At 33.6% G+C, this 25,529-nt stretch overlaps 2 protein-coding genes across 11 annotated transcripts in view; both read right to left on the bottom strand.

Moving 5' to 3' along the window:
* The window catches only part of Mfe2 (peroxisomal Multifunctional enzyme type 2), a 70,374-nt gene extending 62,486 nt beyond the window's left edge, over positions 1-7,888 (bottom strand). The window contains exons 1-4 of one of the 2 annotated variants that reach the window (XR_013017294.1): positions 7,576-7,885; positions 4,521-4,574; positions 3,148-3,255; positions 1,606-1,665 (exon numbers count right to left, since the gene is read on the bottom strand). Coding sequence is in view for 1 of the 2 variants with exons in the window: in XM_076466782.1 (XP_076322897.1) it covers positions 1,606-1,665; positions 3,148-3,255; positions 4,521-4,574; positions 7,576-7,645 (292 nt within the window). In the remaining variant the exon portion in view is untranslated. Of the gene's footprint in view, positions 1-1,605; positions 1,666-3,147; positions 3,256-4,520; positions 4,575-7,575 lie in introns of both variants that reach the window. The other variant, XM_076466782.1, reaches the window with a different exon arrangement.
* Positions 7,889-15,747: 7,859 nt separating this feature from the next.
* The window catches only part of LOC143231934 (band 4.1-like protein 4), a 141,076-nt gene continuing 131,294 nt past the window's right edge, over positions 15,748-25,529 (bottom strand). For 7 of the 9 annotated variants that reach the window (XM_076466803.1, XM_076466802.1, XM_076466801.1 and 4 more), the window contains 2 exons: positions 19,586-19,691; positions 15,748-19,294 (listed from right to left, as the gene is read on the bottom strand). In XM_076466803.1, coding sequence (XP_076322918.1) covers positions 19,172-19,294; positions 19,586-19,691 — 229 coding nt within the window. In that variant the 3' untranslated portion in view covers positions 15,748-19,171. The remainder of the gene's footprint in view (positions 19,295-19,585; positions 19,692-25,529) is intronic. The other 2 variants (XM_076466804.1, XM_076466805.1) reach the window with 2 other exon arrangements.

A 25,529-nucleotide genomic window follows, 5' to 3' on the forward strand; every position in this document is an offset into this window, starting at 1 on the left:
CTATTCAACAAATGTTCACATAAATTCTTTTTCTTTGGATACACATACGTATATATACTAGCCAAAGTACATACCTTCACTTGGGTTACCAGATTGATATTCTCCTGGTAAAATGTGTTTGTGTGTTTTTTAACCTATTTTAAATATGAGACACAGCCAAAAATCTTTCAAAGATTTTGTTTTTCCCAGAAACCTATAGAATTCACCATGACAAATAATGTTGGCCTTTTATCATCTGGTTCCAAGATAAAAAGGTTCTCGTCATTACCAATCTGGAGCAACCAATGTAAAGCTGGCTGTGAGAAAGGCATGGACTCTACACGTTGAGACCAACAACCTTCAGTGACTGCCTCTGCACCTTATTTATATTCATGGGAAAGCTAAGTAGAACTGAGAAATGGAATTGTTCAAATTGAAATTACAAGCCAGGTGGCATGTTTTTTCACCATTTTCTTCGTTTTCAACAGTATTTGGCAAAAACAAAACATGTTGGTCATTCAAAAAATTAGAATTAGAAAAAAAACAACAAAGATACTTTTCTATAAAACTCCAGGAAGCAGAATTAGGGGGCTTAAAGAAAACATAGCAAAAACTATAGTGTGAAAACAATTGGTCAAATTTTTTTTAATGTTTAAGTTGAATACAAAGCAACACAATGGGCTATCTGTGCTCTGCCAACTGCAGGTATCAAAACCCAGGTTCTAGTGTTCTAAGTCCACAGGCATACCACTGTGCCACCAGGGAACAGTTTATTTTAGTCAAATCTAAAAAAAAATTAATAATACCCTGGTGAACACCCTCAAAATCTCCTTAGTATGTGTGTAAAGTTACAGGTCTGTAGGTTCTTTACTCTTGAAGCTAAGGTGGTTTCACACACATATTCATTTATTATTATAAATAATAAAGTTTCTTCAACATATTAACACAATCAATTTACAACTCATGGTTATGAAAAATAACCAATGTTTTTTTACTATAACTAAATTATCAAGGTCTTTACTGAAATCTTATAATTTTTACTTGTAATTATATTTTAGTATTAAAAACCTTCAAATAAATATGTCTTTAATTACAGTTATCAAGCATTATAAACTATTTTAGTTTGACGAAAACCGTTAAATGAAAGAGACCTGAAATTCCCACAAAAGGGGGATTTTCAGAACCCATTTTAAAACTACTATTGAACTTATTTTAATCATCCTTAAAACATAACTCAACGAAACTTGTATCCTCATAAAGAAAATTGTTCAACAAAATTTTTATTCTCTTAAGTACACAACTTCATTCTTCTTCTTAAAAAATTACTCAATTAAATATTTTCATCCCAAATATTATTCAGCTAAATCTGCACCATCTTAAAAATAATGCAAATAAATTGGTACTTTAAAAAAAAAAAACTGTTGCTTTCTAAAAATATAATAACTAAATGCTCATCCTCCTAGATTTATTAGATCTTTATGTTGACCCAGGATCGTTTGCTATTATTAATCTATATATGATACCATTGTTTTTCATGTCTCTAGAAATGAGGTAACTGCCAAAATGGGTTGTAAAAAAAAAAGGGAATATTGACACATTTTATGAGCAAAAACAAAATTAACTCACCAATATGACCAAATTTGTCTATTGCTGTTTGTATTACTTTTTCCCCTTCTTCGACAGAATCTGGTTTAAAAAATAATCTATTTAGTTATTTGTCAGGAAAAATATAATTATACATATATATACATGAACCATTACTTGGGAGTGAAGCAAATCAATTATTACCAATTGCTTTCATATGACGAAAACTAGCACAAAAATTATTTTATTGTCAGGTTTTAGCTTTTAATATGAAGGTTTATACTTCCTTATGCAATAAAGAACAAACATCAAAAAGAAGTTTTATTTGTGTGACTACATTATTATCTATTATATAAGAACATTTCAAATTAAAAAAATAGCTTAAATATTGTATCTAATTCACATCTAAAAGTTTCTTGTATTGTACATCATAATATACAAGGAGTGAACAAAAAAAAGTGGCCCTCTTTAAAAATGTTGCAAATTTGTTACATCTTTTATTAGATAACAGAAAAATATGCAAAATTACATTTTTAGAACACACTCAACAAGATTTGTTAAAATATTATGTCAAGTCCTAATTTTAACACTGGCTTTTGTGAACTCCCGAACTTTTCATGATTTTAGTAACATTTTCTCATAAAAGTGTTATATATTCTTACCTGCTGATAGTTCCTGCAATTGTGGATTGTTATATTCTTATTACAATTAGACTCAATCTGATGTAATGGAATGGCCAAGTCAGTCACTTGAAAATCTGATCAAACAAGTCAGTCACTGCAATTGTGGAATTGTTAACAGATATTTTAGAAATAAGAGAACTGATGTAATGGCCAAGTCAGTCACTTGACATCAATCTGATGTAATGGAATGGCCATCAATCTGATTTATGGAATGACCAAGTCAGTCACTTGACATCAATCTGATTTATGGACTGAGTTAAACTGATTAAGAAAAGATCACAAACCAAACATGAAAGACAAACTTTTTGAAGTACTCAAAGAAGGATGGCAGTCAATCACTTAGGAATATCTGTAGAAACTCATTGAAAGCATTCCACATGGACATGAATCATTACTGAAATCCACAGAAATGTCAATTAAATATGAAATTGTGAAACTGGTTTGTGTTAAAGTTTCATTTTCATATTCAATCATCACAAGGAAACTTGTTTGATCATTTTGTAGGCTAATTGGAATAAGATGATCGAAGAAACTACAGCAGGTACACAACAATTTTTATAAGAAAATGTAACTAAAGTCATGAAAAGTTCAGGTACTCACAAAAGCCAGTGTTAAAATTAGGACTTCAGATCATATTAGAACAGATCTCATTGAGTGTGTTCTAAATACATAGTGTTTACACATTTTTATGTTATCTAATCAAAAGGTATAACAAACTAATAACATTCTCAAGGGGGCCAGTTTATTTTGTCCATTCCCTGTATAGATACACTTTACCTGTCCAACTGAATACAAGTATGCACAAGAATATGTAAATAAAGCTTACATTAATATAGTAACAAGGCATAGAAAAATGGAAAGGTTTATATTAGTTCCAGAAAAAAAGGAAAAGAGCAGTTACTGTAGTCAGCTACAGCTTTTCCTCCTCTGGATATAATCTCCTGAACAACCTTGTCAGCAGCACCAGTATTTTTTCCTTGTCCACTTCTGGTCCCTCCAAGGTCATTCACTGAAAATATACAAGGTTCTTTCCTGGTTAGACTTGGACATTGTGACTATACATATTACTGCAGTAATCTGTACCAGCAAACAGCACAAAACACAAATTTTTAAATAACCTTTCCTTTTTGTGTGAAAGGCTGGAATTTTGTAACAAGAATTTCTTATATAATCAATATTTTGTGTATGATAAGTGATAAAAGGAATATTATTTATAAGAAAACCATAATATTTTATAAACATTGTAATGTTGATCGATATCTACAAAAACTTAATTTTTTTAAGCTTTCAAATGTTCTTCTATGTGTTACAACTGTGTACAGCACAAAACATTACATACAAAAGAGCAGAAGGTAAATCATGGGAATAACTGTATAATTCATAACAGTATAAGTTAATTGAAATTTGTTAAAAGTGCTAACTAGATACTACAAACTGAATAAATTTCATGCACACACATTTATAGTTTCCAAAAAAATATTTCTACAAGAATAAATATATATATTCCAACACTACCTACAAATTCCTGTATAAATATTGCAGTTTTTATGTACTTTGAGATAATCAGTATTTCTATACTACTGATAAATAACAGAAATACAATGACAGGTGGACATTTTTCTTTTCAAAAAGATGTGATTGTTGTAATTATTACAAAAGTGTAATTCAAGTTCTCTTAATATGACATGTACTTGATCAATGTCTGTTACTTAACCTTTGCCTCCCATACAAAACTAATCACAGCTGGTTATTGTAGTTCTAAGATAATGAGACAATTATCACTTCCACATTGTTTATGTTTTTACAATCCTTTGCCAAATTTTAATCTTTTCTCTGCAAAATCTTTCCCTCTACGAACAAAATTCATGATCTGAATTCACGTATTTCATTACAATATGAATAATCTTATTTTTACTTAACATTATGCAACATACTTAACACAATAAAGGGAATATTTTACAAACAAGTACGTTTTATTGGTCATATTTTATAGAAAATTACTGCATCTCAAACAATCAGACATGTGAGAATTTTATTAGCAAGACCTTGAAAGCCAAATAATTTGTTTTTTCATAAGCATGTCATAATCATACAATGTAAAATTTGAATAAATACATAAATTTATGTAAAATATTATTATATTGCAAATGCATATTAACCTCAACTTCTTGAGAAGCCTGATTTTCATTCTGCATAAAACTGGCAGTTTAACATAAGCCAAAGCAACTGTAAATCAAAACTAAGAAAATGAAATAAAGTACTATTAGAGCTTACCCACAACTGAAGCTCCTCTATCAGCAAGACTGATGGCATATTCACGACCTAAGCCTAAAGAAAAATTTTAACCATTCATTACAATATTAACAACATAAAATAACAAAACTAGAAACACCATAAAACAGAGTTGTCATAGCAACTGTGAAAACGCTGAATGAAAGACACAGTAATTTAAGCATTTGATATTTTAAACAATTTTGTGACACAATTTTCAGCCCAAAGGGGTAATCTATCAGTCATTCAGAGAACTCATTATAGCCAGAAAATACCAAGTTTCTAAATCTGTGTTCAAAATTATAACTAAAAAACAATACTTTAAATTCTCAAAATACATCATGTTCATTAACTGAAAAATTTTGACAGTAATTTTGTTATAATAATACTCAAAAGGAAAAAGGATTGCTCATAATGTTCTTATCAATTTGAAAACTTAGCTAATGTTCCCCCTTCTTCTAAATCCAAGGAGACAAAATTCTATTACTGCTTATTTTCTTGTCGTCTTAAAATTTATTAATTTCTTTCCCCAAATTTTTCTCCAGCAAATCCATATTTTCGGTCTAAAATACAACAGCTGAATAAAATATTTAGCAAATCTAATATGTTTGATGAACAGAAAAATCACACTTGAGTCAAAAGAAAAGTTTAGTTCTCCAAACATCAATTTTTGTTTTGTTTTTTATTCAATGACAACAATATTTTGAAAATACAAAAAAAAATTAAAATGTCTAAAAGCATGAATTCATCTATCATATCCTGAATCATAGCATTCATGAACATATTCAGATAATTATAAATTACACTATTAGTAAATTAATGAATGATTTGTGATTTTAGTTTCCCTTTTAATATTTTGTTAAATAAATATAAGGAAGAGAAATATGTATTTGGCTTTGATACTTTGGTTATTGATTTTGTAGATTTGGAAACATAAATAGGTTGAGTGGCCTTATGTTACACTATTTTTTTATATTCTGATGAGTTAGGTTTTTATCAAGTCTGGTAAAATAGCACATGAACTTCTTGTTGTTAGGGGAGAAGACTTCAATGAACCACAAATTGTCAGGTATTATGTACAAATGAAAAGTATTGTTACTAAAAAAACAAGTGACACTATAGTATGTGTGTATATATATATATATATAAATGTTGCATATTTTATTGATTTGAAATTTAGATAATTTTAATGTAAATTTTACTGTTTTTTAAGAGGCCCATATGAATTCTTTTACCTTATAATAAAGAACATAAAGAACTGTAAACATTTTTATTTACTGATATAAACACCATCCCAAGAGTGGCTGTTATTATGTTAAGAGTGCTAGTATTTATACACTTAATTGAAACAGATTTAAAACAAGTCAACATTTTATTAATTTTTTTTTTTTCAGGGAAGTACTATATGGGAAAACTCTTTGAATTGTGCTGATATACAAGTATAATTTGGATTGGCATAACCTTAACAGTGTTATAAAGGAAAGGAAAATCTTAATATAATAACTGATTGGTTTCTAAAGCCACACAAGCAGTGTGCTGTTCGTTGTAGTAGAGCAAATAGAATTTTAGGTTGTATTTACAGAAATATTAAATACCAGTCTAAAAAGGTTATAATTTCTTTGTAAAGGTCACTGGTTAGTCCACATTAGAAATACTATGTTCAGCTTGGGACTCCTTACCTGAGAAAAGACATCAAATTGTTGAAAAGAGTTTAGAGAAAAACTACTGAAATGGTGCCCAGGATGGTTTGGTTGTCATATCAGGAGAATCTGAAATCTCTCAAACTGTATTTTTCTTGAAAAAAAACGAAGAGCTGTGGGGATCTAATTGAGGTGTTTAAGATTGTAAAGGGAATTGATATGTTTACCTATCTTTTTTCATACTTAACAGTGAGAACAGTAGGATTAGGGGATACAAATATAAATTTTGGCAAAGTAGGAGTCATCTTAAGTTAAGACAGTTTCATTTCTCTAAGAGGGTGGTTGGCTTTTGGATGTTGTAAAGGCAGTAAATTTAAGCAAGTTCAAGAAAAATCTGATAGGTATACAAATTATAAGGAGTAATTCTAATATTATTTATTTTAATTTACCTTCGAGGATAGAACAGCTGAGGTGAACCAACAGATTTGAATTTGTTTCAAAAACATTCTGTATGAAAAGCAGCACCCTTTATTGACAAACTAATTCTTAAGAACTGCATTTTTGGTACTGTATTTACAAATTGCATCAATATAACATAATTAAATCCTCATGTAAAATCCTAGTGAAAATTATGTTATTGTTGTTTGAAGGGTATTTTTATTTAAAATTGTCTTCAGTGATAAAGAAATGGTTATTGTATATACTGTAATTATTTATTGACACTAAATGATGTGAATTTCCAACACTTTAGTAGCTTGTTACTGTTAGCTTTATTAATGAAGCATATACTCTACAATATACATTTGTCAGTTATTAAATATAAAAGTCTAAGTCTGTTCTGTACCATAGATGTATGCATTTTTGTCAGTGTGTTTCACTATCAAGAACTGTATTTGTAAATTTCTGACCCTTCTTAAGCAAGACTAGTAATATGTTTATAATATACTATTCTGATATGCAGTATAAACTGCAAAAATAAGTAAAAAGTAGTTAACAAGTACCAATGAGGACGACAATACCAACTTAGTATAATCTTGATTATATCATATTCTTCACAGGCTACAGTGTCACTGTATCAGAATAATGCATACAACCAAATGGTCATACAGTTGTACATGATAATACTACTACTATAAATTTGATAATAATACTTACAATAAGCTATAAGAATAACATAGTTATAAGTAATATAAACCAGTTCTTTAGTGGTTTGACTGAAGATACTTAACCTCAAGTTACCGTGTTAACATCGTAAGGATAATACTAATGTAGTTATAACCATAACAACTTACAAGTTATTGTACTTTATGTTGATCAACATATGTGTATTAAAATGTTTCTAAATATTTTGCTCTAAGTCACCCACAGCTGATATAAACTCAAAATTTAATGTGTTAACATTTTTTATTCGTTCTTACCTCCACCAGCACCTGTCACTACCGCTACTTTTCCATCAAATCTCATTTCGCTCATTTTATTGTCTGCCATGTTGGATTACCTATACCCGACCTCTAGTGAAAGGAGGAAATCATTAACTTATTTCAACATGAAGGAGCACTCAGGAGTATTAACCTTTCAAAATTAAGTGTGCCTTAGGCATCCAGAAAACAGAACACAAAATGTATGCGCTAACTATTCTACAGAAAAATAAAATCAAAGCGAAACAGTCTGTAAATGATCAGTGATGACGAGAAAACCCACTTGTAGAGAAAAATAAATATGTAAAAACGGCTCGTTTGGATTGAGAAAATTTTTTTATGTAGAGGAGCGAACATCGTCAGGATGTATATGCTCCTGTTTATAATTATTCAATATTTATATTACACACATGAAAATATTTTTTTATATTTCATTATATATTTATTACAGTATAAAAAGGACTATATTAGGCACAAAATGATGAGGAAAAAACAAACATCACCAAAGTACGAGCAACATGTTTGAAAGTATAATATCTGTTTGACTATCAGAGGTAAATAATGAGAACTATATTATACATCATATTCCATATTTACTCATAAGCTTCACATATTGGATACAAATAATTTAAGTTTGAGCAAGTTTAGGTCTTATATCTTTGTCATTTATCTTTGAACACCACACTTACTCATAAAATTTAATTTTTTTTTTCTTAATTTCGTGCAAAACTACTCGAGAGCTATCTGCGCTAGCCATCCCTAATTTAGCAGTGTAAAACTAGAGGGAAGGCAGCTAGTCATCACCACCCACCGCCAACTCTTGGGCCACTCTTTTACAAACGAATAGTGGGATTGACCTCATATTATAACGCCCCACGGCTAAACGGGCGAGCACGTTTAGTGTGACGGGGATTCGAACCCGCGACCCTCAGATTACAAGTCGAATGCCTTAACCCACCTGGCCATGCCGGGCCCTAAACTTTAAAATGTCTTTACATATAAAGGCTTACTAAAATGAGATTAAATATGGTTGTTTGTTTTTGTGTGTTTTTGAATTTCGCACAAAGCTACTCGAGGGCTATCTGTGCTAGCCGTCCCTAATTTAGCAGTGTAAGACTAGAGGGAAGGCAGCTAGTCATCACCACCCACCACCAACTCTTGGACTACTCTTTTACCAACGAATAGTGGGATTGACCGTCACATTATACACCCCCACGGCTGGGAGGGCGAGCATGTTTAGCGCGATCGGGCGCGAACCCGCGACCCTCGGATTACGAGTCGCACGCCTTAACACGATTTGGCCATGCCGGGCCGATTAAATATGACAAGATGCTCTTACCTGTATGCAAGCTCTGTATTTTCAAATACTTCTAACACCAAAATATATCTTTTAATTAGAATATTGTAATTTGTTTCTTGGTTTAATTTATTCTTTTATATGAGTTCTTGTTGATGACTTGAATGTTTTAAGCATTTTTAATCAAACATATTGGATTTTCTAATTTCAACGCTATGCCCACTCTTTGTAAGTATTGTTCCCCGGTGAGACAGTGGTAAGTCTTCAGATATATGCTAAACTCTGGGGTTTGATTCTTCTCAGCGGACATAGTAAATAGCCCGATGTGGCTTTGCTATAAGAAAACATACACACTCGATATAAGTATTAGCACTAATGCAAGGGTTTCTGAACATTTGTCGCTTGAGACTCTCTAAAACCTCAGACACTACAGCTACGTAACTCATCCAGGGATTTTATAAAAACAATTAATATAGCTACTCTGGGGTATTATTTGTATTGCAATTTGTCATTCGAAATGAAATCTGAGGCATAACTAAAGACACTTAGTCATATTTGTTACCAGATAAATTTATTAATAAAACATTACTTTGGTAGTGTTAGGAAGTTTTAAAGAAAATATTTTTATACAAGCTAAAGCCCTCTGAAGATATTTCACGAACCTCAGTTTGAGAACACTGATCTAGTTTATATCCTTGTGGCTCAGCGTTAAGCTTTAAGTTGAGAACTTATAACTCTAAAATTAAAAGTTTTGTTCCTGTGGTAGGAACCTTTATATTTAACCAAACAAATAAAAAGCAACCTACTGCTTTATTTTAGCTGCTCATAAAAAACATTTAGAAATATTTATATGAGTTCTTTAATATATCTTAATACTAGCAATTAGTTCTTAAATATTCTTCTAGATATGTTACTAATCTCTGTAGCACCTGCGCCTGGCATGGCCTAGCGCGTTAAGGCGTGCGCTTCGTAATCTGAGGGTCGCGGGTTCGCGCCCGAGTCGCGCCAAACATGCTCGCCCCTCCCAGCCGTGGGGGCGTTATAATGTGACGGTTAATCCCACTATTCGTTGGTAAAAGAGTAGCCCAAGAGTTGGCGGTGGGTGGTGATGACTCGCTGCCTTCCCTCTAGTCTTACACTGCTAAATTAGGGACGGCTAGCACAGATAGCCCTCGAGTAGCTTTGTGCGAAATTCCAAACAACAACTGTAGCACCTAATTTGTTTTACCTTACCCACACGCCGTATTTGACTGCATTCGAATTGGTATTAAACCGAACGTCAGAAACACCTAAAGAGTCGTCACTATGCGAAACTACTTTAGTTTATATATATATATATATATGTTCTGCAGGTTGAGTATGTTATATTAAAACAATTTTATATGTTCAGGTCACTAATTCACTTGACAAACACTGACGATATAAATTCGTGATGGGACGGAATTTATCAGAACTGCATTTTACATTACTTGAAATTCTTAGGTATTGTTATGTCGTCGCAAATTGACCACTTTTTTACTGAAGCAAGATATTGATACAATTAGATCGTTAAGATTGGAGATTTGGAGTTCCCCTACACTTAATGACTTTAGATAACAAAGTAATACGGATCACTTTCGATATCAGGACCATCTAGAAAGAGTTTGTATGTTTTTTTAATTTCGCGCAAAGCTACTCGAGGTCTATCTGCACTAGTCGTCCCTAATTTATTTGTGTAAGATTAGATTGAAGGCAATTAGTCATCACCACCCACCGCTAACTGTTGGGCTACTCTTTTACCAACGAATAGTGAGATTGACCGTCACATTATAACGCCTCACGGCTGAAAGGACGAGCAGTTTGGTGCGACCGGGATTCGATCCCGCGATCCTCACATTACGAGTCGAACGTCTTAACCCTCCTGGTCATGCCGGGCCCCATCTAGAGAGTGAGTGAAAAAGTTGCAACAAGTGTGTGTGTTTTCTTATAGTAAAGTCAAACTGGACTATCTGCAACAAGTCGTACTTCAGACATGGTAAGTAAAATGCCACGTTTAGTAGTAGGTGAAAATCTATAAATAAAATTATCGGTGGTAAAAGCTGCTTTCGGGCACCTGGGAAGAGTACACAACACAATCAAATAACGTACACACAACAATCCTCCTTAGTATATCAGTCCAAAGGTAGCATGTCTTAAGCAACTGGAAAAGTACTGGCACTAGTTTGTATGTGCAAAAAAAAGCCTCAGTATCGTACCACAGCCGCAAAAATCTTTCAATTTTCACTATGTTATCTTATTTATATATATATACTCTTCAAAAAAAGAAACGCAAAAGGCAAAATATGAGACACATTGTTAACAAGTTTATTCCGGGTAGTTCTGTATGACATGTGTGAAACTTTGCACATTCACTGCTGAACATCCAAAGTCTGCAAAGGCGAAGTCCACGCTCACTAGGTGAAATTTAACGTCACTCAACGTCAGTAACGAGTATGCCCCCGTGAGCATCAATAACTGCTTGGCATCTCCTGCCCATGGAAGCGATGAGATGACGAATCACATCCTGTGGAATGGCTGTCCACTCAGCCTGCAAAGCTGCTGCAAGCTGAGGTAGAGTCTGCAGTTGAGGTTGTCGCCGTCGCAGACGTCGGTCCAACTCGTCCCAAAGATGTTCGATGGGGTTTAAATCTGGTTATTTGGAGGGCCACGGAAGAACGTTGATGTTGTGGTGTCTCAAGAAGACAGCAGTGAGTCAGGCTGTGTGAGGACGGGCGTTGTCATGTTGAAAAACGTCGTTGACGTTCACCATGATGGGTTGCACATGGGGCCTAAGAATCTCGTAGACGGTTGCGTACGGTCTGATCGGAAGTCCTACGCAGCCCTGTTATGGTTGAAGCAGTAGACGTCGCAGTGGTGGTCCTATCCCGAAGGTGACGTAACCGGATGGTGCGATCTTATGCCGGCGTGGTCACACGAGGTCTGCCAGATCGTGAACGGTCACGAGTTGATCCATGTTGTTGGTGACGATTCCATAGCCTTGTGACATTCACAGCTCTGACAACATCTGATCGAGATTCGCCTGCTTCCAAGCGACCAATGGCGTTGTTGCGTTGTGCTTCAGTCAGTCTTGGTGTAACTGTATTGCGTGTCGGTGGCTTAACACTGAGCTATGGAAACCGAGAACCCGTCACTTTTATAGGGATTTTGCACATGTTACACTTGCAGAACATGCAGATCTCTCAAACAAATTTATTGGACACGCATGCGTTTTGGCGAAAAATCCGATGTTTTCCTCCGTTTTCAAAGTGCACAACTTTTATTGTCATTTTGGTCTGACAATCAGTGCCTTAACACGTGTAACATCACATACTCTGAGCTTGTAACGTTATTACATATATTTCTCTTTAAAATAACAAAAATATCCCTTTTGCGTTTCTTGTTTTGAAGAGTATATATTAACAAAGGCTTAGGGAACCCCGTTGTAAGTACCAGGTCTACATATACTATATTGATTATAAAAATATGTAGGAAGAAGTAGTGTTTGTTTTTTTAATTTCGCTCAAAGCTACTCGAGGGCTATCTGCGCTAGCCGTCCCTAATTTAGCAGTGTAAGACAAGAGGGAAGGCAGATAGTCATCGCCACCCACCGCCAACTCTTGAGCTACCCTTTTACCAACGAATAGTGGGATTGACAGTCACATTAGAACGCCCCCACGACTGAAAAGGCGAGCATGTTTGGTGTGACCGTGATTCGAACCCGCGATCCTCGGATTACGAGTCGAACGCCTTAACACGCTTGGCCAAGCCGGGCCCTTGTGTGTCTCCCTTTTGCTGTAATAACTGCAAATAGATCTTCAGGCATTATTGAAACATACTTAATCAAAGTGTCCTTTGAGATTTTTTCTCCAAATGTCTCTAATATACTCTTATAAAGGTTTTTTTTTTATGGAAGTAACGTTTGCTATGTCAAGTTTCTGATCAATCAAATTCCAGATTTGTTCAAATGAGTTAAGATCGGGACTCTGCGGGGGCAATTGCATCACTTAAATAACTCTAGAGGCTTCTTTCTTAGTTAAGTAGTTTCTGCATAGGTTAAATGAGTGACTGGGGTCATTATTTACTTGGTAATGGAATTCTTTACCAATAGTTCACAAACCACTTGAAATACCATGATGAATCAGCATTTGATGGTACTTGAGCTGGTCCACTAGTCCATCTATTTTGCGAATATCTCCTCTCGCCTTCCCATGCTTCCTGGTAAGTTTGTTTGTTTGTTTTTGGAATTTCGCACAAAGCTACTCGAGGGCTATCTGTGCTAGCCGTCCCTAATTTAGCAGTGTAAGACTAGAGGGAAGGCAGCTAGTCATCACCACCCACCGCCAACTCTTGGGCTACTCTTTTACCAACGAATAGTGGGATTGACCGTCACATTATACGCCCCCACGGCTGGGAGGGCGAGCATGTTTAGCGCGACGCGGGCGCGAACCTCGGATTACGAGTCGCACGCCTTACGCGCTTGGCCATGCCGGGCCCTGGTAAGTTTTGTGCATTAAGGTATCTTTTACCTTTCTTCTGCAGGATGCAAAACCTTCATTTTAAACCAGATATTTCAAACATGGATTCATCCATCCATAACAACCTTTTCCAATCATCAACAGTCTAATTTTTTACTTTTTAGCAAATTTCAATCCCTTGACATTATCTGGAGGTCAAAGTAAAGGTTTTATTTTTTAGCTGCTTCATGTCCAAATATTCCATTCTTGTTGAGACTTCTTAATACTGTAAATCTGGAAACTTTTCCCTCATTTGGTACATGGTTGTTTATCTCATGCTTGAGATCAGTGGTAGTCTTCCTTCTGTCCCCGAGACTACATAAATAAAGATACTTAACATCATATCATTGTGTTTAAGTGTTCTGTCTCTTCCTTTCCCATTTTCAAATTTATCTGATTCAGTCTTACGACCTAAAGTGTATTTGTCAGTGTTTGGGGAGTATTTCAAATCTGCAGCAATCTGTTGGAGAGCCCAACCAACATCACGTAAAGCTTTTATGCAAACTCCCTCTATTTACTGACAATTCTCTGCACTTTTTGGGCCGTGACATGACAATAAAACTTAATATATGCTGCTAAAAATTGTTTTTATCAAGGTTTATTTCTGGAGAGCTATAAAATCGTTTTATTTTAGCATATACCGATACCATATGCCAATTCCTTGCTAGCTTCTTTCTATACAGTTAAGACACTGTATGAGGTACCATGATAGTTATTTCAGACCCTATATTTCTTTAAAATGTCAATCCAAGCAGAACTCTTATGACATGCCCTTGGTACAAGTATATGGGAATTCTAAAGTAAGATAAGTATTCTCACCATGTCTTATTCAGTTGTCAACAGTGGTGAAACATTACCATTGTGTTGAAATTTAAATTCTGTAATGGCACGGAACAATTTGCCCCATAAAATGTAACACTTGTCCTAACACTTTTGCAGAGTACTTCATGCCTCAGTCGAATTCAATCAGAACCTCACTAACTCCCAATAAGTCAGAAGTAAGTCTGTGGATTTACAATGTTAAAATACGGAGTTCGATTTCCCACAATGAACAGAGAGGAAGTAGTGTAGCTTTGGGATAAAATAAGAACAAAACTTCATTAAGAAACTAAATACGATATCCAAAAGGTTTAGTGACATTTGGGCATAAATTTTGAATATTGATAAAGCCGATAAATATTAATTCTTCTTTATTCATTTAGTTAAGTGACTTAACTTGTCATATTAAAGTTACTTGTTACAAACATGATGCAAATATGTTCTCACGTATTAAACTTCAGAATAACTTACCTGCCTCTAAGTTTACGATATATTTTGTTCCATGAACAATAGAAAAATAAAGAGAAATATTTTCTTTTAATTGGCTCTTGCAAAAGCACTTTAAATTAAATTATGCATAAATTTTTTTAATAAGTAGGTCTTTAAAAATTAAGTTAATGTGTTCCGTTTTGCCATTGGAAAATTGGTTCAAGAAATAAAATACTTGAAAATAATGCTATTGTAGGTATTCATCTATGAATATTGTAACTGTCTTTGTAATCTGACATATTTTATGTTAAGGATACTCTGTTTATAAACATATTTAGTTTGGTTTGTTTTGAATTTTGCGCAAAGCTACACGATGGCTATCTGCGCTAGCCGTCTCTAATTTAGCAGTGTAAGACTAGAGGGAAGGCAGTTAGTCATCATCACCCACCGCCATTTCTTGAGCTACTCTTTTACCATCGAAAAGTCACATTATAACGCATCAACGGGTGAAAGGGCGAGCATGTTTGGTGTGACGAGGATTCGAACCCGCGATCCTCGGATTACGAGTCGAGTGCCTTAACCACCTGGTCATGAACAAGTGTCAAGTAGAATTAGGAAAATACACTTTCAAAATTTCAATGTGGAGTTAAAATTATTCCGTGTTCATTTAATCCAACATTTTGGATCATTTGAACTCTATAGGTTGGTTTGTTTGTCGATCGAAGATTTACAAAAATGGAACGAACAATCAAGTTGAAACTACTATTTGTGAAAATATGACGATTAACGTTACTATTATTTATTTAGTAACAAAAATTGTTACATTTTGTGGAAAGTTTTGTACCAATATTATACAACTTTTATTGTATTCCTTATATAAACACGTAACTGTTGATTCAATATGAATAACATTATAATTTCCACATATCAGTCAACAATATGTAACATCAGACGAGTAAGTAAATGTATCTGATGTTTTATTAACAATTTATGATTAAACATTAATATTAACATTTTTATTACAAGTTTAATCTTTAAGAAAACTTACATATTATAACCTAAATTTACTTGTTCAAAATCACCAACAGGAAGCAATTTAAAAAAATTTAAATTTGAAATTTATTTTAGTTTTTCAGGATTGTAAATTGTTTTCAACAGATTATTACTTCTTACGTGAAGTCACCGGTAAAACACGGAATAAAATTCAAATTTATGGCGTTTCTAAAACGCAAGGCAGAGCCAATAAAATTATATATTATTCAACCTATGTCAAGATATTTATGTTAAGTATAGTATCACAAGGTGAGAATGTTCAATACATTAGTAATTTGATCTGTTAAAGCCATTTTCAAATTTAGTAAAAGTATATAATTATCAAGTGACTCAAATAAAACAAGAAACGAGGAAATTCTGGAGGAAAAGAATGAAATTTTAAATATCTTCTGTAAACCCAGTTTAATAAGTTCTCAGGACACAATTTCATGTGAAGATGGCACAATTTATATTTATGTATAAAGACCTACTTTTATATATTCTGGCAAACAAAAACATCTCTATTTTATAAACTTGTGAATAAAGTACCACACTGCACATGAAGTTCACTGCTTTCTTATATTAAGTACTTCAATCTGCAAAATTACACTTAATTCAATACAAACAATTTCTTAATAGTTCACAAGGCACATATTAACACAATACCTTTATATAAACATAAAATTAATGAGTTATTACTCTAAGAAAAAAAAATTAATACGTTCCTCAATGACAATTTCAAATGGCACTATTAGGAAGGTGTGGTGCTTGATATAAGTCTTCAACTTGTGCTTTATACAAACTAAAATCATTTATGGAAAAACAGTTTTCTTATATTCAACTTACTTACAAATAGATATACAAGATATTGAACCTAGTATACAATTAACTTTCAAAAATGCTACATAGTTTACAGAACGTTTGTAAGATCTTAATAGCTTCAATAATACATTGTCATTCTTTACTTCTAGTGCTTTAATACATCATTTTGTACACACACAAGGAATAATGAAACAAATTCATATAAATTTAAATACTGAACAAGTAATTACTCTACCAGTGTTAGATTAACTAAGAAACATAAATGAACAAAATACATTCACTGATTATAAATGAAATGAAAGTACAATAGGAACTTCCCACAAAGGTGCTTCTTTATCCTTGTAAGTATATTTTTGTTTCAATGATCATAAGAGATAAAAACAGCTTTGATATTATGTATTTAATTTTGTGTGGTGTGTATCAAAAACACATTGCATAGTACAGATAAAGAAAAGTATATTATTCTCATAGCTACCAGATATTCTGTGTTATTATGCAACATGGAGTTAGTGTAAGCTTAAATTTTCAGAAGTCTGTAACTTTTACTCATTCTGAAAACTTGTGTTTAAGACAAATTTATGTATTCTAAATTAACACCTTTTTCTTTAAGAATGTGTTATTTAGTCATTTTCAAACTAGGGAGGTTTGTTATAACAATGGCTATTTATGAAAAAAACATTTATATAATAATGGGATTAAGTCAGGAAATAAGTTTATTCTATGACAGTAAAAACCTACTGGAATAGGAGTAAATATTTTTCTGAAAGATGTAGTTAAAAACAGCTCAGATAATTAATTAATTATCTGTTTAATTAATAATTAAACAGTGTAACATACACATTTAAATAAAAACTTTGTATTTATTGTTCAATTATAATTTTTGTATATTCTAACTCAAGAATGATCTTTCTTAGTATACATTTCCTGTAACATGGTATATACTATTTGACCATTTACGTGAAACATCACAAAAAATATAAAACATTCACTCAGATATCTGCATTAACCTACTTGTACATCTTCACTGGATGATAGTTATACTCAATATAGCTTAACCTGCTCAGTGCCGTAGACAAGATAACTCGTCCAAGCTGATCGGTAACACAGTGTCATGGACGAGTTAATTCGTTCTCAATAATACCTCACTTCAACGCTAGATGTCAGCACCATACATAAATTTGACCTACTAACAAACTGTTTCACTTTCGATCCAAAATGGCGTCATAAAAAAGTTACAACATGAAGAAGCATTAGAGTTGTATTGTAGCAGCTGAAATACTTGGCAGTCAACAGGTTAAACTAAATTTATTACATATACTGACAAATTAATTTTAGTCGTTAATTTTATAAATTAATATATAATAATGACTATGTAAAGATATTTTATGTTTTAAAAGTTACGGTTCAAATGCCAAAAGTTGGTCAAGCTTTAAAAGTCAATAGGCTTGAAAGTTGTGATAAAAGTTGATTTAACTGTATGTGTATTTTGTTTCACACATTCCTCTTAATTTGTCCATTCTGGATTCAAAATCAGAGGCATGCAAAAACAACATTTCAGATCAATCTTTTGTCTCCCATAAATCACTGCCCAAGAGGCCTTTCATTCAATACCAGAACTTATTAGTTGGGCTGGACAATGAGAGAAATTTATAGGGTTATGTTAACATTATAATAGTATTAGCACTAAAACTTTCAAAGAAATGTAGAAAGAATAATGCAAATCCAGTAACTTAGATAGCTATGGCATTAGCATATATTTGATCTAAGTTTTCAGTTTTTTTAAACTAATTTTAAGACAAGTTACATAAATATATTGTTAAAATTTTCAATGCTAGAAGAATCAGTATTTATAATTGACTAAATAATGCCCTCTACATGTTGAACTACTAAATTGATTTTAAGGAAAACATGATTAGTCTTTAAAAATCTCAAATATAAATCAATTTTATAAATTGCAAATAATTAAAATTTGTTATTTTCTGCACTGAAAATGGTGTCAAATGGCATATGTTTTTAATCAATATTGCTGTAAATACTCAACATTTTGATCTACTTGGTTAATTTTCCAATACAAATTACCTTTACAGACATACCCATAAGTTAAAATGGAAATTTTGAAAAATTCAAAACAATGTACAAAACAATTCTTGAAACTAAATTACATCAAACTTATAACCTGAAGTAAGTTCTTAATTCACAGCTAACATTCAGTTGGTTGCAATGATTGTAAACACAGCACATGCATGCCGATGCAGGCTTTAAAACTAACTGATGAATTAGAATCGATGTCAGATATAAATTAAGCATTTAACTTCAAAACAATTGATGAAACTTTTGAAATATTGGTCTACATTTATATTTATGCCAAAATTCAGTTTCTGTTTAGCTCAACTGACAGATTTTACTTGGTATCATATGAAAATATCTGATAATAAAGGCTGTATAACGAGAAAAATCTTTGTGTAGTTCCATTGATAAGGTTAGATACATAAGAATAGGTCAAAGTAATCAAAGAAACTAAGAATTTTTGCCTCATTAATTTTTACTTTCATTTGATTTTTCTTTATGACTTTATAATGTAAATACTTTATATTTGTTTCTTTAACACTGATAAATAAGTATTATATAGAAAACAAAAAATTCATGTTTCCTAAAAAAAATTTTGTTAGAGCTCAGTGCTCATTTCCAAATTATTTTCAGACATTGGCTTGTCTCCACTTGTAGCTTTTGAAAGTTCAGTGGTTATCTTTGAGTTTGCTTGGCTCCTTGGGTAAGGCTGGCCAAAAGACTAGATAAGGAAAAAAAAAAAAAAACTCCAGTAATCTCAGCGTAACTTAATAGTCACTTGGCTTTTTTAATTTTATAAAATATTGTCTTCATTGCATCAAACAAATCAAATACTACTTTAGAAATTTCTTAACCTTGATTCTACTGATTCTGGTTTGTGATATAGTATCATTGTTCATTAAAATGCAATGGATTTCTCATTACTAAAAGTAGCTTACTTCATACATCGACTTCAACAAAGTAAAAGAGAAAAGTCTGCAGTTACTTTACTATTTACTGAGATGTGACTCACCTTACCAACAACAGACTGCAACGGTGTCTGAAAAGTGACTCGTGGGGAAGGAGTTACTGGTGTGGAGTTTATGTGTCCATTAATAAGCATGTTTCCATTGTGTGTTCTGTGCATGAGAAAAACTTAGGTGTTATTACAGTAATAACATTTCTATGGAATAATAAATCAAATGAGATCATGAAAAACACAAAATACATAATCTACGCCTGAAGTTTAGTGATGTAATAATTTCTTGATTAAATTATAATTCATAAACAGATCTCTAAGCTATCACCCAAGGTGCATGAGATATGCCCCCCTCGACTTACAATGGTTTCGATACCCTGGTGAGCAGAGCACAGATAGCTCAATGTGGCTTTGTGTATAACTTTATATAAACAAGCAAGAGAGAGTTTATTAGATTTAAATGTTATGGAAAATGTATTTATATTTTCAGAGATTTAAAATTGATACAGTTGTAATGAATGAAATAGTCATTAACTTCACCCTTCCCTAAATGGTGACTCTGATGTACAGCCCTCCACCAACAGCAGAGCTACTATAGTGTCCACACAAAAAGGTGGAATGGTCTTTTTGTGTAGTAGCTGATGCATGAAAACATGTACAGTGAATAGGGATAAAGTGGAAGTGTGTCATAAGAAATGCTGTGACAGTACAACAACAAAACAAAAGTTTAAGTTGTGGTTAGCACTTGAAATGCAGAAATAACTTAATTTTAGTTAGACTGCTCCATATCTTGTCTGTTGACAGCTTAATCAGTTTCATTTATAAGTAACAGTGATCATTTGACAGATGTGTGCACATCCAATCCACAGACAAGCTGAAACTACACATCATTGAGGAACCTCTTATTTAGGAGATGGAGGTCAACGAGTAAGCTGACATTGATGATAAAACTATTAATGTAATATGATTTCATCCAAGATGACAGTACAAATCCAGTTGTTGCTGAGGGGTCAAATGAAGAAATGCTCATGATGGAACAGTTAGTTTGCTCCAGTATTTGGTTGAGATGACAACTTCATAACTGAGCTTAACCAGCAACTGGAACTATAATTGTTTGGAAAATCAATGATAAAAAGATGTTTCATTCCTTGCTTTCCAAGCTATCAAGCAGTTTTTATGGTACAATGTATAAATTGTGTGATTGCTATTTGGTTATATAGACTGTCACTTGACCAAAAGGAATTGGCATGTCTGATTTATCAAATGGTATTTCACAAAAGGAGGTATATCTAGTATGTAATACTATGGTAATTTAAATATTTTACAATTAGAAGAGCTCACTGGTTGAAAAATTGGCAACTGAAAGGGTGTAGTGACTATCACTTTTTAAACTATTGAGTGTTATTTAGTACTGAGATGGTGGTAAAATATCTGGTGATAATTATTCAAGTCTATCTAGTGAGTTGTAGCAGAGTTTATGTAGAGCAGACTGTGTAAAGCCCATTAGATACAAGCTAGGACAGTTTATGTTGTTAGATGCAAATCCTAGGATAAGTTACAAAGGGATTCAGCTGTTATTAGATATAAGAAATTCTGACAAAAAAGCTGAAAGGAATTTTGCAATCTTTTCATTTCTAGCACTCAGATTTTGTGGCAAATGTTGGTAGTTGCCTGTTATAAAAAATTTTATCAAGTTCCTGACAGAGAGCATAAGCTAACACAACTTTATGTTGTATTGCTGACTGCATTGGAAAGTCTGGTTCTAATACATACTAGTCTTCCCAAGATGCAATTAGAAAAAGTTGGATATAATATAGTATGATGAGTCAACTGTATAAATGAAGCAAAATGTACATTATTTTACTAAATTTTGTGCCCACTTTTTGTGTGTGTGTGTGTGTGTGTGTGTGTGTGTTTATCTTATGCAACAGTTTTTTTTTTTTTTTTTTTTATAACCCCTAGATTACTGGGATAAACATGACAATTTACACTGATTCTATATTATGACAGCAAAAGTAATTTTACTTGTGTCTCTTGTGTGTATATGCATGTTTTAGGCAGATGATGACAGAAAATGTGAGCTGGATGGGACAGTTATGGTTATTTCTGTGGGTGATAATTTATTTCCATAATATCATTCAAGTTAGAGTAACTCCAACTCTTAAACAAGGAGCTTGGTATTTTTTATGTGCCCATGGAAAGTTTTAATGAGTGCCATGAATACCAGATTAGCTGCTAAATGGTACACTATGTCACAGTGTTACATATTTAAAACACTTTGTGCATATTTAATTACATAGATAAATGTATAAAAGAGTACAATGTTTAAGGATAATAAAGAATTGTGAAATACTCATATGTTTGCCATACATTTTAAACTTAGTATATTTAAACTTTTTGTCAATTTGTTTGTTTTGCATTTTATTTATTATTACTAGTTTTGTTGATTTTACAAATGATTTTTACATTTATTTGGTGCTTTTGATTTCTGTTGCACATTATTATTATTTTGATATATTACATATAACCTGTCAGCACTCTTTCAATTTTTAATGTATTTCATTTTGCATTGAGTTTTGTTTCATGATTCTGTTTAAAATACAGGTACCTCTAGATTTTGTTTACTTCATGATAGTTTTGTGCTAATCTTTTAATTATTTTGAGTTTTAATAAGATCATGACTTTCACTGATTTTCTGTTTGTTGTGTCTTAATTTATTTAGGTGGTAATTTATTTATAGATGTACAGTTTCATTTGATTTTGATGTCTGTTGGTTTTGGTTTGTTTTGAATTTTGCGCAAAGCTACACAAGGGCTATCTACACTAGCCTTCCCTAGTTTAGCAGTGTAAGACTACAGGGAAGGAAGCTAGTCATTACCACCCACTGCCAACTCTTTGGCTACTCTTTTAACAACAAATAGTGGGATTTACCATCACATTACAATGCCCCCACAGCTGAAAGGGCGAGCATGTTTAGTGTGACAGGGATTGAAACCCGCGACCCTCGGATTACGAGTTGAGTGCCTTAACCACCTGGCCATGCCGGGCCCATGTCTATCAGTATTAATGTTAATGAGTGCTAGTTCAACTAGGATTTTATTTTATTTTTACTGGAGTTTCTGTGTGTTTCTTTTATGTCTTTGTGTAGATGTCATGCCATCCAATGAGTACAGTAATTTGTAACCTATAGTTAATTTTCTAATTTAGCCTGCACTAATATTTAGTTTTAAAATTTGTTGCAAGTATTTTTCCAAGACAAGGAAGGGAAGATTTACACACCTAAAATAGAAATAAACTTCACCTGTGCATAATTATAATTCATGATATATCTTTATTCATGTAACTGTTTCTAAATGTTCTGTATATAATATGATGCTCTTATTGATTAGTTAAAACAAATCATTTTACCCAATCAAACTTGTATATACCAATGGCTAGGAACCCATAACATTTTGCTTCTGTGTCTGGTGATGGAGACAAGCCCATCTCAATGGGTGGCTCAAATACATGTAAATTTGGAATGAGTTATTTGAAATAGTTGGTTATATATGCAGTGTTGGATTGTTATACCATGCACTTTTAACTTTTAGTCTGAATCTTATACAGTAAATTAGAATTAACTGTTTTTGCCCTGCACAAGCGATGCGTATAAAAACACTCCTTTCAACCCCATTAGCCACTTACACAGAGGTGGTCAAACCTCGACTCAAGAGCCACGTGCAGCTCTTTAACATATAATGTGTGGCTCGTGAAAATATGTTGGTTGAGCTCCTTTTTGCATCACAACTAAAATAAAAGGTAAATAAAAAATTTTCAAACTTTATAATTATTTACCGGGTATAAAGTGAAAGTCCACTGGATTAAAATGTCACAGAGGAACCGTGCTGTAGAATCAATCAGTGATCGTACGAGCAAGGATCACAGAGGAACCGTGCTGTAGAATCAATCAGTGATCAGAGGGATCACAGAGGAACTGGAGAATCAATCAGTGATCGTGCGAGCAAGGATCATAGAGGAACCGTGCTGGAGAATCCATAAGTGATCGTACAAGCAAGGATCACAGAGGAACCGTGCTGGAGAATCAATCAGTAATCATACAAGCTAGGATCACAGAGGAACCGTGCTGGAGAATAAATCAGTAATCATACAAGCTAGGATCACAGAGGAACCGTGCTGGAGAATAAATCAGTAATCGTACGAGCAAGGATCACAGAGGAACCGTGCTGGAGAATAAATCAGTAATCGTACGAGCAAGGATCACAGAGGAACCGTGCTGGAGAATCCGTAATCGTACGAGCAAGGATCACAGAGGAACCGTGCTGGAGAATCCGTGATCGTACGAGCAAGGATCACAGAGGAACCGTGCTGGAGAATCCGTAATCGTACGAGCAAGGATCACAGAGGAACCGTGCTGGAGAATCCGTGAATCGTACGAGCAAGGATCACAGAGGAACCGTGCTGGAGAATCCGTGCACAGAGGAACCGTGCTGGAGAATCCGTGAATCGAGGATCACAGAGGAACCGTGCTGGAGAATCCGTAATCGTAAAGGATCACAGAGGAACCGTGCTGGAGAATCCGTAATCGTACGAGCAAGGATCACAGAGGAACCGTGCTGGAGAATCCGTAATCGTACGAGCAAGGATCACAGAGGAACCGTGCTGGAGAATCCGTAATCGTACGAGCAAGGATCACAGAGGAACCGTGCTGGAGAATCCGTGATCGTACAAGCAAGGATCACAGAGGAACCGTGCTGGAGAATCCGTAATTGTACAAGCAAGGATCACAGAGAAACCGTGCTGGAGAATCAGTAATCATACAAGCCTGGTGCCGACAGTGTTAGTTTTAGTGAGAGTGGCTTGCGATCCCGTGATTGTGGCATGTGTGGCTGTGTTGCGGGCAGTGAGAGTAGCAGTATTAGTGTGATACTTGGTGCTGTAGAGTTTGGATGCGTTGTGCATGTTGGAGTTTATTGTTTCTTTTCACTTTAATTTTTTAGAAGTGTCTGTGAAAATTTTGTGAAGGAAGATGGCACCATCAAATTATAAAAAGCAAAAGTATGAAGATGAAAACAGAAATGTTAAGCCAAAGTGGGAAGAAAATTTTGCATTCACCGTTAAAGGAGGTAAACCTTTGTGTCTTATCTGCAATGTGTTACTCAGTCATTAAAAAGCCAGTAACTTGAAACACCACTACAAAACAAATCACAAAACCTTTTTGTCTGATTATCCACCTGAATCAGAATTATGGAAAACAAGTAAACTGTGTTAAAATCATCACTAAATAGCCAGCAGACACTGTTGACAACATTCAATAAAGAAGCTTATACAATGACTGTAGCTAGTTTTGTTATATCATGGAATATTGCTCGTGCTAAATGCCCATATTCTGATGGTGAATTTGTCAAGAAGGATATAGCTAATAGCACAAACACCAGCTTCACATCACACTTCAGAGAGACATACCTCCCAGATCAGTGCTGATGTTGCAGGCAAAATGCAAAATGATTTAAGAATTCCCTTGCATTCAGCTTAGCTCTTGACAAATCTACAGACATACAAGACAACCCACAACTGGCAGTATTTGTTCGTTATGTTTCCTCTGGTGTAACTGTGAAATAAGAGATATTGGACAACTTGTGGTGTTGACATTAAAAATGCACTCAAAAGAGCTTTAACAAATGCTAATATTCCACTGGATAAACTCGTTAGTGTTGCAACAGATGGAGCACCTGCAATGGTGGGGAAAAATGCAGGATTAATTGCACTTATGAAAAGTTATCCCAGCTTTCCAGAGTTTCTCCCTGTTCATTGTATTGTTCATTGTGAACACCTGGCAGCCAGATACTTCAAGTATGAAGATGTTATGGAATTTGTTCTTGAAATTGCCAATTTCATATGCTTAAATAGGGAGACCAACTGACGGTTAAAAAATTTTATTGAAGAACTAGAGCTTGAAGATAAACCCAGTGACATCTCTTTCTACTGCATTGTGAGGAGA

Source organism: Tachypleus tridentatus, chromosome 11 (assembly GCF_004210375.1).
Source record: "Tachypleus tridentatus isolate NWPU-2018 chromosome 11, ASM421037v1, whole genome shotgun sequence".
In the NCBI taxonomy this organism is placed as follows: Eukaryota; Metazoa; Arthropoda; class Merostomata; order Xiphosura; family Limulidae; genus Tachypleus; species Tachypleus tridentatus.